Source organism: Chaetodon auriga, chromosome 24 (assembly GCF_051107435.1).
Source record: "Chaetodon auriga isolate fChaAug3 chromosome 24, fChaAug3.hap1, whole genome shotgun sequence".
Classification (NCBI taxonomy): Eukaryota; Metazoa; Chordata; class Actinopteri; order Chaetodontiformes; family Chaetodontidae; genus Chaetodon; species Chaetodon auriga.
The window spans coordinates 8572441-8585428 of NC_135097.1; the positions used below are offsets into that span (position 1 = coordinate 8572441).

At 43.2% G+C, this 12988-nt stretch overlaps 1 protein-coding gene across 2 annotated transcripts in view; it reads right to left on the bottom strand.

Annotated features, from left to right (window-relative positions):
- Positions 1-12988, bottom strand: part of LOC143316932 (regulator of G-protein signaling 12-like) — a 37427-nt gene that overhangs the window by 15173 nt on the left and 9266 nt on the right. For both annotated transcript variants that reach the window (XM_076724774.1, XM_076724775.1), the window contains 2 exons: positions 2717-2738; positions 548-717 (listed from right to left, as the gene is read on the bottom strand). In XM_076724774.1, coding sequence (XP_076580889.1) covers positions 548-717; positions 2717-2738 — 192 coding nt within the window. The remainder of the gene's footprint in view (positions 1-547; positions 718-2716; positions 2739-12988) is intronic.

A 12988-nucleotide genomic window follows, 5' to 3' on the forward strand; every position in this document is an offset into this window, starting at 1 on the left:
TGGGCTAAATTCAAAGACACATCTTTTGTGTGGGAGGTATGGTAACATAAATGAAATGCCTGTACTCACTAAGGTTGGACATCGAGCACTAATTCTGAACTTGAACCTATTTCAAATCTGTACGAACCTCAGATTTGTGAAGAGACTGATACAGCAAAATGTAATGACTGAAAGCAATTTCATACATGAAGGTAGGTGGTCTAACATGACATTGTATGGGAATGCACCATTTTTATGTCCCTAATTGCAGTTAAAATGCCTAATCATTAGCTGATAGAAGAGCACAAGTAAAAACAGCGTAAAACTCAGATGATATTTTCACTGTGAAAGATTTCTTAAAGCTTTATCATCCACCATTTATTTGGTTTCCTTTCCTTCTCCAATAACACACCATCTATCAATGAATCCAAACACACAACCGTGCTGCTCACCAAATTAGTTTTACTCATAAATCTGAAGCACCAAGAGACTTCATGCCAGCTGTTTTGATGAAGTCTGGCAGGATTCAATCAATTAGAGAAACTTTTCTGATTTTTTTTGGTCTTACCGAGAAGTAGCGCACGCCCACTGGATCCTGGAGAAGACGCTCGAAGCAGCCGGCCCAGCTGGCCACGCGCTGCTCTGGGACCCCTCGATGGCTGCCTGCTCCTGGAAGACTGCCATTACTGTTCAGGCTGCTCTGGCTGCAGCATCCCTGCAACTGAACTCCACTATAGTCTGCAAGACGGGAGAGCAAAATGCAAAGGTTAATGCTAACCAGAGGGAATGTTAGAGCCACTCTCCTGTGTGCCTTCTTAACTTCCTAAATATTCATAGGGATTTTAGCATTTTTGTGTGTTTTTCTTCCTTTTTGCATTTTTCAGAAGGCAAACTGAGTGCAGTAATTTAATCCACAGAGGAGAACGGAGCTTTTCAAAAGACTCTCATAGACCCTCTTTTAAGACACCATAAACAAAAAACATCTTGTACTGGTGCACATCTTCAAAAGGCCGTCACACAAATCGGCATGTCTATGAATTTGGTAAAAGTGTAAACAAGAAAGCAGGCATAGCTGTAAACACCACAGTTTTAACATTAGAAGACTGGGTTTGTCTTCTAGTGCTAATTTAACTAATGTCAACACCTACAACTCACTACTATTACTTTCAACAGTTTCCTTAAGAGTACACATTTGGCTTAGGGAAATTGCAGAAAAGGACAAATAATCTGTCAGTAATTTGATAAAAGTCTTGACACTGGTGGGAGTTAAGAGAGGAAGAACTAGTCACCTAGACACAGTGGAAAGCCAAAAGGTGCCTTTTAACTGCACAAAACAATTAAAAATTGAGTTGCTTTGTACCATTTGTTACACTTCTCTCTGGTTGATGTAACAAAATAAGAGAAGAAATAAGAAGAAGTGCAAAACACGTTATGAGGGGAGAGCGGAGCACAGAGTTAACAGGTCTGATTGCATCCGAGAAACAGCAGATGTCACTCAGCTGGTAGGAGGGCAGCAAAGAGGGGTCGGCGAGAAGAAAGAAAGAGAGGCGACATGGCTGATTAAAGGGACACAAAGAGGGAGAGTGGGTGAGGATCCAGCCTGCACACTACCTGCTATCATGGCAGCAGATGGCCACTTTAGTGCTGTGGGCCGACCAGGCAGGGAAGCGCACAGGAAAAACAACAGCACAAAAGGGTCACAGTGGGATTTGTTTCAGATTCATTGATGTTGTCATTCTGAGGTGAGTCAACTGGTACTATTAACAGAGTGCGTCTCTGCTGTTGGGAACTGAAATGTTTGCTAGATCAGGTACAGCATATCTTTATCCTGCCAATACGCCTGCACAAGAATTAGGGTGGATTTACAAATAGGTGTGCAGTTCAACTGTGGCGTTGTGAAATAAAAACACTGTAAATAGTACATGACATCACTAACAGCCTTACAGTGAGGTCTTCCTGATTATGACTCGGGTGGCCTTCACATGATCCTTTAAAAACTAAATATGACACTGTGAGAAAACTGAGGAATTTTCTGTTTTACTGTAATCTCGAATGGCTGTTTTCCCCTGTGTCACTGAAAGTCTAAAGTTCCCTGACAAGCCACTTGTTTGGACTTGGTTTAATGTATTAGGACTGAGGCTTTGGGATCCACGTTAACCACATTGTGTGCTGCTCGGTTAATGAGATGGCTTTAGAAAGCAAACAGCCGAGCATGTCTGATCCACATCCACAGTGAAAGGAGCGGAGCTACACTCCCCACCACAGCCTCGCTCGGCCTGTTAGCAAATGTTATTAAAACTGCTATGAAAGGGAAGACCAGACAGCACGCACGCTAGCCCAGACTGTAACCCAAAACATGCTCAACAAACATCCTTTGTTAATGAGGCATGCTGCCTACAGTGAATACATCATCCTCGCTAAGTCTTTTTATTGGACCATTTTATTGAGCAACTACAAAGATCTGTGTTGAGTGTGGAGCAGAAAATGAGAAATAAAAATGGCAGACACTGAAAAGGCCGGACAGAGCATCGCAGGCTGGACAAGATCAAAAGGTTTCATTATGTTAGTAGAAAGAGATGATTAAGAAAACACATTAAGATGTTGTTAATCTTGTGATTTAATCGTTTTAAGAGTTATTTAAAGAGCTGCCGTTCTTTTCTACATCTCACATCTAATGATCTTGTTCTGATTTTTGGACAACAGTGTTCTAAAGCAGTAATAAATTAATGATACTCACCACCATCTGAGGAAGCAGCAGACTGAAAGAGAACAAAGAGAGACATGAGTGAGAGGCTGCCCTCATGACCTCCTGTGCTGAGACAGGAGACTGAAGACGGTGCTGATAGCAGGGTCTCTTCAGGCATCCCACCAGTCGCTCTGAGGTGTGTGTCAATGTGGTTTGTATGTGAGAGCATGTGTGTCTGCTACTAGGGAAAGGGTTGGATTTTGGGTCTTAACACAAGACCATTAATTTGTAAGTGGGTGGACCCCTGGGCTCTACCACACACAGCTGTTCACACCTCCACACCAGGACCCACCCCTCATTTTATGTGATCCTCACAGCCCTGAATGTGTGCATTCCTCCCAACTGCAGTCACAAAGATTAGAGCTCATCAAGGCAGAGCTACTTGAGAGGCCATCACTGGTTGCAATGCTCCTCTTTTCATTTGCAAATTCAAGGGATGAGTGCATAGATGCCCCTGAATAAAAGGCAAACAGCACAAGCACCCCCTATGGGCATGGAAATGTCTCAGTGACAACTTTCCATAATTGGGTGTGCTTATTGCCAAGGGATATACTAACTAAAACACCACGTGTGACTGATCTGAAGACAGATAAACACATATTTGCTTGGCAATATTTCAGTTTGAAATCACTGCCTCAGCAATGGGCTTCTGTGAGACCGGTTAGCATAATTTTGGTTAAGCAAATGAAGAGAGATCTTAAAGCCAAAACTGTAAGGCTGTTGTCGCAAATATATTTAAATGCAGGGGAGGATATGAGAGGCGCATCTTCGGGCTTGGTCCAAGAACACTCGAAAAATTGGTGCGTTGGAGGATTCATCTGAAAAGGGGAGACTATTTCCAGGAGAGTGTTTTCTGAGCTGCCACTTCAAAGTGTGAATATTCAAGGCTGATAATACGTCGAAACAAGGCTCTTACTGCCAGGCTGGTGCCTTGGTGTGAGCAGTACATACAGTTTGTACTTTGGTGGAATTGCATAATACTGGACTGTACTATTACAGAACAATGACAATTAAGAAAAAAATTATTCTCCTAATGAGGCTATTTTTGAAAGAGAAAATCAGGATACGGTTTCATTTCCTGTCTGATTTTATTCACAGTATCATTTCTAATTGGCTGGGAGTTGTGATTTAATGAATAGATTTCACCCTGATCAATCAGCCATACAATGAATCCAGACACATTGTGGACCAGCCCATTCTAGTTTCTGTTTATGCTACTGGCCGTCTGAGGGCAAGGGATGTAACCGCCGTCATGTGCGCTGACGTGACGCTTCGTTCCATTTTGGGAGTGACCATATGTAAAAGCTTCATCAGACACAGACCGCTAAACCACTAATTGTCTGTCACGAGCTCTTTACAACTCTGCTGCTGCTGAGTCCAACCCCATTTAGTCAACACCCAAAAGCCAGCCCCTCTGTGGTGGTTAGCATGTGTACAGTAATCATGGGCGGGTAGGACGAGGACCAACATGAAGCCGAAACAGAAGAGAGAGAAAAGAGAGAACACCCACTCCATCTGTCTGTCCCTTTGGATCTAAAAGCAGCTAAACCTCAAACCTTAAATATATACAGTGTTGTGACTGTGGTTCAATTCAAAGCACAAGACAGACATCACACAATGTGACGTCAATGTTGGTTTTGGACAAACAAAAGGTCTCCAGGAAGGAACTTTGAAATTGTGAATTGGTGCGTTCACTACGATCCATACTTTGGGAGTCAGTGCTACTTTTAAAAGCTATGCGGTACATGGAGAGGATTTGCTTCTCAGGTGACACACATATGACAGACATCCACTTCTTGAATGAACGCAACTTCCACGTATTCACAGACATGTGATAAAGTGGGAGTACTGCAATAAACAATAACATCACCCTCTTGACACACACAGTAGATTTAATATATTATCTTTTAAACCACGCTCGTGTCAGAGGAGATTTATGTTGATGACAAATATGTCGCAAGTTGCGCAAGAAGACTGAAGCGTCTAAATGAATGGGAATGTTGCAAAATCATAGAAACTAGTCTGACCAACTGTGACACATTATTTATTAGAAGTAATCCAGATTCACCTTGCATCCTCAATTGGAACAGTCAGTCAGATGAGTTTTTGATATAATAATAGATAAATTGCTTGTGCTACAAAGTGACAGGAAATTGTGAAAACCTATCACAAGTTCTGAGAGCCTGAGGTGGCCTTCTCAGCTGGCTTATTTTGTCCAATCAATCATCCCAAACCCAAAGTTGCAAATGTTCACATGAGAGGCTGGAAGCAACAAACATTTGGCTGTTTTCTTGTTTCCTTAACCTGTTATCAAAATTAACTAATCAATGGATTGACTAACGATTTAAGCACTTCTCTCAAATAAACTGACATAATGATCAAGTGTCACAAAGGCTGACCAGGATGGCAACATAAAGAGGGTGGAGTGTGTGTGTGTGTGTGTGTGTGTGTGTGTGTGTGTGTGTGTATGTTAGTATGTATGAGGCTGCAGGGGTCAGACCACACACACCACTGTGTGTTTCTCAACTCGTTATTGCTTCCTTACTCTGAACTCCACTACAATGAGGCCAAAGTGATGACCCAGGCACCACCATCACCTCTCGTCAACACACTCCCTTCCTCTGTTGACACCTCTGGTGATGAGCTGGTCCACCATGGGTGGCTCTGCAGTACTACAGGACCACTTTGATCCTTTTCATGTAAGAGGTCCCACTTCCCAGCTGGAATCCCTCTGAAAGCTGTCCATGTTAGGTTGGTTATCAACCAAATGGACAAAATCACAATTCAAGTCACAGCGAGTACCCTGGCTTCAAATGTAGAGCAGGATTTGGCTCTCCAGTTGGAAAACGCTCCTCCAGCTTTGCTGTGGTACAGCCCCCACGCCATACAGTCTGGCATCCAGAGAGACACCACATGCTGAAGGAACGCAGATGAGCACACCAAGACAGATTTATGTGTATGATCTGAAGTGAGCCACCACGACAAAAACACACTTTTATCAGTGTTAAATCAGTTGAAGGATGAACCACATTCAGACAAATGTTAATGTCACCCATTAACGCCACTCACAGAGTGCAATTCAGATCTTTACAAGTGACTTCTTTCATCTTTTGGGCTTGTTTAGGCATGTTCCTCCCCTCAAAAACTGGGTTAAGATGTTCAACACTTTACCACAGTCAGATAAAAAAGCCCCTTCTAAACTTTTCCACAAGTCAAGACTGTAGTCAAGATTGTAGCGCCCCGCAAACAAATGACCACGAGTCCCCGCTGCTTCAAACAGCTGTTCTGGATGGGAGAGAGACGAGCGACAAAGAGGGCGATTAATGAGAAAAACAGCTGACTGAACAAAAGGACTCTCCGCGCTTCACGCAGAGGAGGAAGAGGAGGCTCGCTCGGCAAACCACAGTTTACTTACAGTGTTGAAGTTCCAGGTCCTCTTGAAAGAAAGTCTCTTTTTGAGACTCATTGTTCCCTAGTCTGCTCCACCAGCAGCACACAGACAGATTATGTGTGTGTGTGTGTGTGTGCGAACGCATACCTGAACACTCCCCACCCAAAACTCTGCAAACCATGTCTGTACAAGTCGGAGAGAGGGAGTTGGAGAGACAGGGAGGGAGAGGGAGAGAGGAAGAAATCTGACAAGGTACTGGACAGAAAGAGAGAAGAGGAGGAGGAGGAGGGGGTGAGAAGGAGGAAAGAAAGATTTCCTTACTCTGCAGCTGTTGCCATGGCAACCCGCCCGACAATACATACAGCCTCTGCCACAGTGGCATGAAGGAATCAGATGCATTACCCCCCCACCCCCACCCCCCCGCCACCTCTTATTCCCCTTGCATAAAAACACGCACTCGCCATGTCAAAACCACATTGGCTTCCCCCTCTTTTGTTTCCAGTCGGGGCACTCTCTCTTTACTTGAAAGAGGGAAGAAATACCCAGTCAGTTTCAATTGAAACCAGATGAATTTTGTTTAATCAAAATAAAAGTTTGGTAGCCCACGAGTTGAACTCTGAGCTTCATTACCCGCTGTCACAGAGCACCATTCTTACGCCCTCAATGGTAATAATTCTATCAAGTGGTGTTTTCTGCTAGCAATTTAGCCTCATGTACCAGAAAAAGAAAATTGGCTTTTATTCTGGCATCGCTCCTCGTCTCCTCTGCAGCTCTGTGCCTCCACATTTCTGGCAATTCTCTCCAATCAGCGCCCATTTTTGGACCCACTATTATTCTTAAAGCATGGGTGGCTCTCTGAGGTTTTCCCGTGGCAAATGAGCTTGCATTCTTTGGACTTAATTTTGCCGTAAATAATGGATGAGATACAGTGTTTATTAACAGCCTGGTTTTCATGGTAGATTTCTCCTGTTTAATTAGATTTCTACATGGTCTATCACTTTGGAAATTGGATGTTGGTCACATGCACATGGCTGTGTTGAAGGCTGGTGGGGGACAATCATAGATGACATCTCAACCCCTTCAAGAGGGGTGTGTGTTCATGTATGTACACACATGAAAGAGAGAGGACACATGGGGAGGGAAGGACAGAAAAGGCCTGAGCGTGCTTCAAACATAAGAGTTTATACAATGTGACCAATGGCACTGAATTGTACAAAGGCGGGTAAATGACAACAGACACTTCTGGACTGTTTGACCTCGAAGGCAGTTGTACACAAAATTGAAGGAAAAAAGAGAGGCTGGGAGAGACGTTGAAATCTGGAAACCTGTCCCGCTTCTATTACTCGGAATCAAACTGTGGATTTTAGAAAGTCACAAAAAATTGGCTAACACAGCCTTCCCAAATCTGATGTTGGGAATAGCTTTTCAAGCACTTCCGAAGCCTCTGTCTTACATTGTTCCCTGTAAATTACAGGCACAGCAAGTGATACTTACTATTCAGACATGCAGCTGCATTCAGTAACATTATCATCTTGCACCTTTTCACACATGCCATGACAATGCTGGAATAGATGGAGCAGGAGACAGGCCAGCAGATGGTGGTAACACAACACTTAAAACTCAGCAGAGCGAGAAGAAGATGGGGCAAGGCTGGAGGTACGTGTACGCAGTGGAAGACGTTCCTAATGTTCTTGAAATGTATTTAATATTCAACAAGTTTGCAAGACAAAACCTGTTTTTTCGTGATCCACTTGGATCAGAAACAGACATTCGATACAGTAAAAGGAACATTAAAAGGTACTGAAGTGAAGTAGAGACAAACTTGAAGATGGTAGGCAAGTCAGACTTGGGCGCTCATCACTCACTCCACGTTTAATGGCCTTTCGTCAGATGGACAAGACCCTTCATGTTCTTGTCCCTGCAATGTTACTGCTGTCATTCACTACACAGCCATACCGCCAGTTTCCCTGAAATGTTACCAGGTCTTGATTTGGAGAATTGGTAGTACAGATTTCCCTGAAAATTGATCCCTGCTCGCATTCACACATGACCCAATGAAGGAAATGTTCCTGAACATTTCAAGGATAGACTGAAATCAGGCAAGGTCAGGTAAAAAAAAACAAAAAACAAAAAAACAAAACACAACACAATACGATACGATACAATACAATACAATACAATACAATACCAAAGTCCAGTTTTAGTGACAGATCTATGAGTTTGAAGACTTATCATACACCAAAACACTGCACACCCGTATCCATCCTGTTTGATATCACTCATTCTATCTTTTGTTGCAACAGTCCACCTGGTGATCTTGTTACAAAGTAATCCACCAGGAATGTGTCTGATTGGCCAACAAAGTGCCATCCGAAGCTGCAGTCTGGTGTTCGCCAGCACACATGCTGTATCATTTCCTGTTTGCAAGAGGCAGATAATTACATAGTGTATACTTGATGCATAACTAAATGCCCAACTGCAACACATAAAGACAGAATGTGCATGCTTTCATGTGCAGATAAAATCAGCCATGCAGTAATTAGATGCTATTCATGGTGCTGAGCTGAATCATCCATAAATTTTCCAAAATCACAGGACACAGATGCTTCTGCTCTTCAAGTCTAATTTTGCCCTTTGACCTCCCTGAGGCAGAGCGTTCACTGCAGCCAGGTGAGCACATCTATAAGCACACTGCAAGAGCAAAGCATGTTGGAACTTCTCAAACCAAAACGCCCTCAGGAAAAGCATTTTTCTATGTTTAACTTTAGTGCTGGAAACTGAATAAACTGCTGCCACAAAGTAAACAGTTTCCACGGGAGCTCTGAGCCGTCGTTTGATTTAATCAATTTGCGAAACATTTCTAGACAGGCTTTACAGCGACAATGAGAACTGCTTGTCACAAGACCTCACTAATTGCATGTCAAGTTCTCCACCAGGCAATCTTGACCGAAGATGGAAAATAATCTAGGCCTGCTATCTGCGGCAGACGACAAAACCATTCCCTGAAAATAACATCAAGAGAGAGCTTTGCATGAAGGCAACTTCCTTTTGAGGGAGAAAGGGCGAGGGTGCGGTGACTGATAAGATGGAAGAGACATTTCTTTCTCGACCAAGCAAGGAGAGTGGGAGAGAGACAGGGAGACTGATTTGGGGAATTAAGAAACTCCTCTGACAATATCTAAGTGAAGATACCGTAGACAGACAACCATGTGTTTGATTTTAGGAGGCTAAGCAGTGGGATGCACTGTTTTTATTGTGGGAAATCTTGTTTGTCACAGCAAATCTGCCAGACGCTCTATCAAATTAGCAAGGATCTGACGAGGTCAACGTGCTTATGTGATGCTAGGGGGGCAGGGACAGCAAACAACATGCACACAATTTGTGTACCCTTAGATTTCTTATCAGCATTGTGTCTATAGATCAACAGCTGTGAAACAAATATAGCACATTTTAATATGTGTCTTATGGTCACACTCTGTTTTTCGTCTTTTTTATTTTGTTACAAGAGCCTCAGGAATGATGCTAATAGTGTAATTCCACTCCAATAATGATCAAATTGAGATTCACATGTTCTTCATTATAAATCAATTTGACTTTTTATTTTGTCTGAAAAGTAGAAGGCATGTGATTTGGACAAAAATCCTCATCAGCACAAGATCAACTAACTTGCCCTTACAGTAGCATAATAGTTGTTGTAAAACAAAAATTAAATTTTAAAGAATTAAAGAATTTAAGGCTCAGATTTACATCAAAATGCACTAGATATATTTACCAGTGTACAAATTAAGGTGTAAAATGTTGGCATGTTATCCATATAAACAGATGAGACTACATTCCCGGAATGCCGACTCTTCAGTTGTGATTCAATAATGTTGATGTCTGAAGAGTTTAATCGAAAAACAAATATGATTAAAGGGTTTTTAATCAAACAAACAAAGATCTTCAGTCAAACACTATAATGATGCTGGAGGGATGCATGTCTGGCCAGCCTTGTGCTGAGGTGTCTCTCAAGTGTAATCCCCTCAACTCACAAATGGGCTGTTCTCAATGTGTGTGAAGACATGTGTGATTTGCATGCAAATAGAGGCCATCGTCACACGCATTTCATCTCTTAATCCCCCTGATCGGCAGTAATCTACTGCCTGTTCCCCCAACTCCAGCCGGTTAGCCACAGCAGATGGGTACGGCTCTGCTCCTTTCTGGATTAAAGTGGCATTACTATGATTTGTTCAGTGCTGCCGGTGTGAGCGTGTTAGCCACTTGTTGATGATAAAAAAGCTGACAACATTCCTCTGACTGGAGATGTTTACCCTTTTCCCATTGCTGCCCTACTTCTTGCAGTGTCAGGAACATGGGGCCTCAGTCAATGTCAGTCAATATCCCTACTTAACACTAAAAATTCTTATCTTGATGTTAACTCTGCCTGAACCTGTACAGCTCTTGGCATCAGTCTCACGACCTATAACTTAAATGTGAAGCCTTGAAACGTGCATGACAACATGACGTGAACTCCCTTTGTTTTGTTGAAGTAACAAAAAGGAATCTTGGCACGTCACAGGTGGGCAGGTTGGAGGCCATGCTACATACAAACGAGTAACAAATAAAATACATTGGAATTACAAGGCACAGCTGGACCACGCAAAAATAGAATAACTTCAGAGAGAGAAACTAGAACCAGTGACCACGACCCCTCCCACCTCAATTTATTATCGCAGAGAAAAAGCTGCACTCACATGAGCCTGGAGGGCTTGAGGTGGGTAAACCACATGAAATGCCACCACACCCTGCTGCTGCTCTCTTTCTCTTCCATAAAAAACACCAGAAATGGACTTTCCAACCTGAAACCTGACACCTATAATTAGCCCTGTTATTCTCCCCCTCACCAAACTTTTATGAAAGCTTAGTGTACAGTGTTCTGAAAAGTCTGGGTGCTTGGGTACATTTGTTGTGGATAACAAGGAAATGATATGAATGAAATCTGCCTCCTGGGAGGGTACAAGGCTATATGTTGCCAATAACAAGGAACAACCATAATTGTTTACTTCCTGTGCAACTCCTGCTGACCTTACACCCCGCTGTCTAATCATTTTGGTCATGCTTGGAACCTGAGCCAGTTGAAAGAGACTGGGAAGGAAGAGAAGACGAGTTCATCCACCCAGGCTGAAGGCAATATGATGGCATGTCGTCTCTATGGGTAATTGGCAGGGCGCCGAGTTCATGACAATAGTCACAGTGGCAAAAAAATGCAATACATACATCTTGTGAACCTTCATCTACACACAACACATATTTGCAGTGCTCCTTCAAGACGCTTATGTGTCTGTCACTAACTGTGCCGGTCACATTTTGTTTAAGCCACAACAGTAAAACCTCCAGCCTCCCCGGCAGGACAATGTGCCCTGCCACACTGCAAAAAGCACTCAGGAACAGCTTGAAGAATATGACAAAGAGCCCAAGCCGTTGACCTGGCCTCCAAACTGGCCAGATCCCAATCCAATTGAGGCATGCACCGGAACAAGGCTGATCCACGGAAGCCACACCCCGCAACCCACAGGACCCAAAGGACAACCCCAGGCGTCCCATGTTCATGCCCTGATGAGTCAGAGCTGTTTTGGTGGCACAAGGGGAACCTACAAAGTATTAGGCGGGTGGTTTTAATGTCGTGGCTGACCAGTGTATACTTCATGATATAACATTTAGCACTCCATAATTTGCATTTCAGGGCAACCTTTTTATCTACTCCCTTAAGAAACACCGCGACACATGGTGAAGGTCAAAACATGAACAACATGCAGCACCTTACTCAACCTGAAACAATGAGGTCACATAATAACCAGTCTATTTAAACAGATAAACCCTGTTTCTTTATGTTGACCACAGGGTGAAGCTATTCTAGAAATAGTTCATGAGGAAAAGTTAGTGTTTAGACTGCCAAAGTAGAGCGCCAAGCCAATATCACAGTGAGAGTAACTTGGCTGCCCCAAAAATCCATGTTTATGATTTCCAGAGTGCGAAGTAGACAAGACCTTGGCCTGGTTCTGCATCATCTTGCGCCAATACAAGGTCAAAAAGATACCAACTACATTCACTTTCCAAACCTCCCTGCAATTCCTCTGCAGTTCAAACAGGACCATTGTGTGTTGCTTAATGTCTCAAAAAGGTGAAGCAAACGCACCCCAGCGTCGTCTGAGTTACAAGTGTGGGGTAAAGAGTTGAACACGAAGAGCAGCCCACTGTATACCAGACATGTCGAAACTGTTACCAGGAGGTGATAAAAGACTTTGGCAGTTCTAAAGCTGTTCCTTGTTGAGTAACCTCCACACCCTTGGCAGTAGATTCCCTTTCAGTGAAGCAGAGAAATTTAATAATAGTACAATTCAGGAAGGTAAACAGTGTGTGGGGAATGAATCACCTCCAGACGTTGTGCCTCACATCCATAGATGTCCTAGTTCAGACCTGGACTGTGACGATCCCTGCCCTGTGTGGTTAACTAAAAAAACTACATCACAATCCTGAATGTCGATAGATGATGTCATAGCGTCGATGTGTCAACAGCCAAGAGTTGAGCTGCAGCGCATCTCCATCCAGAGATGGTGAGGCAGCGGGTATTTTCCGTGGTTACAGTTTGGTCAAACAGCAAGCTCAGCAACCACAGTCACATCTGGTCATCTGGTTATTGGCTGTTGCATATTCATACTCTGAGCAGCTGGATAGTTAAATAAATTCTACTCGAGTTTTGTTGTGTTAATGTACCGTTTTTCCAGTCGGTGGGTTTGGAGAGAGCGGCCTATGTAATTGCAATAAACTTCTTGTGGGAAAAGAGAGGAAGAAAAGGAATCATAGTGTAGACATTTAGAAAATGTCAGGCTGTT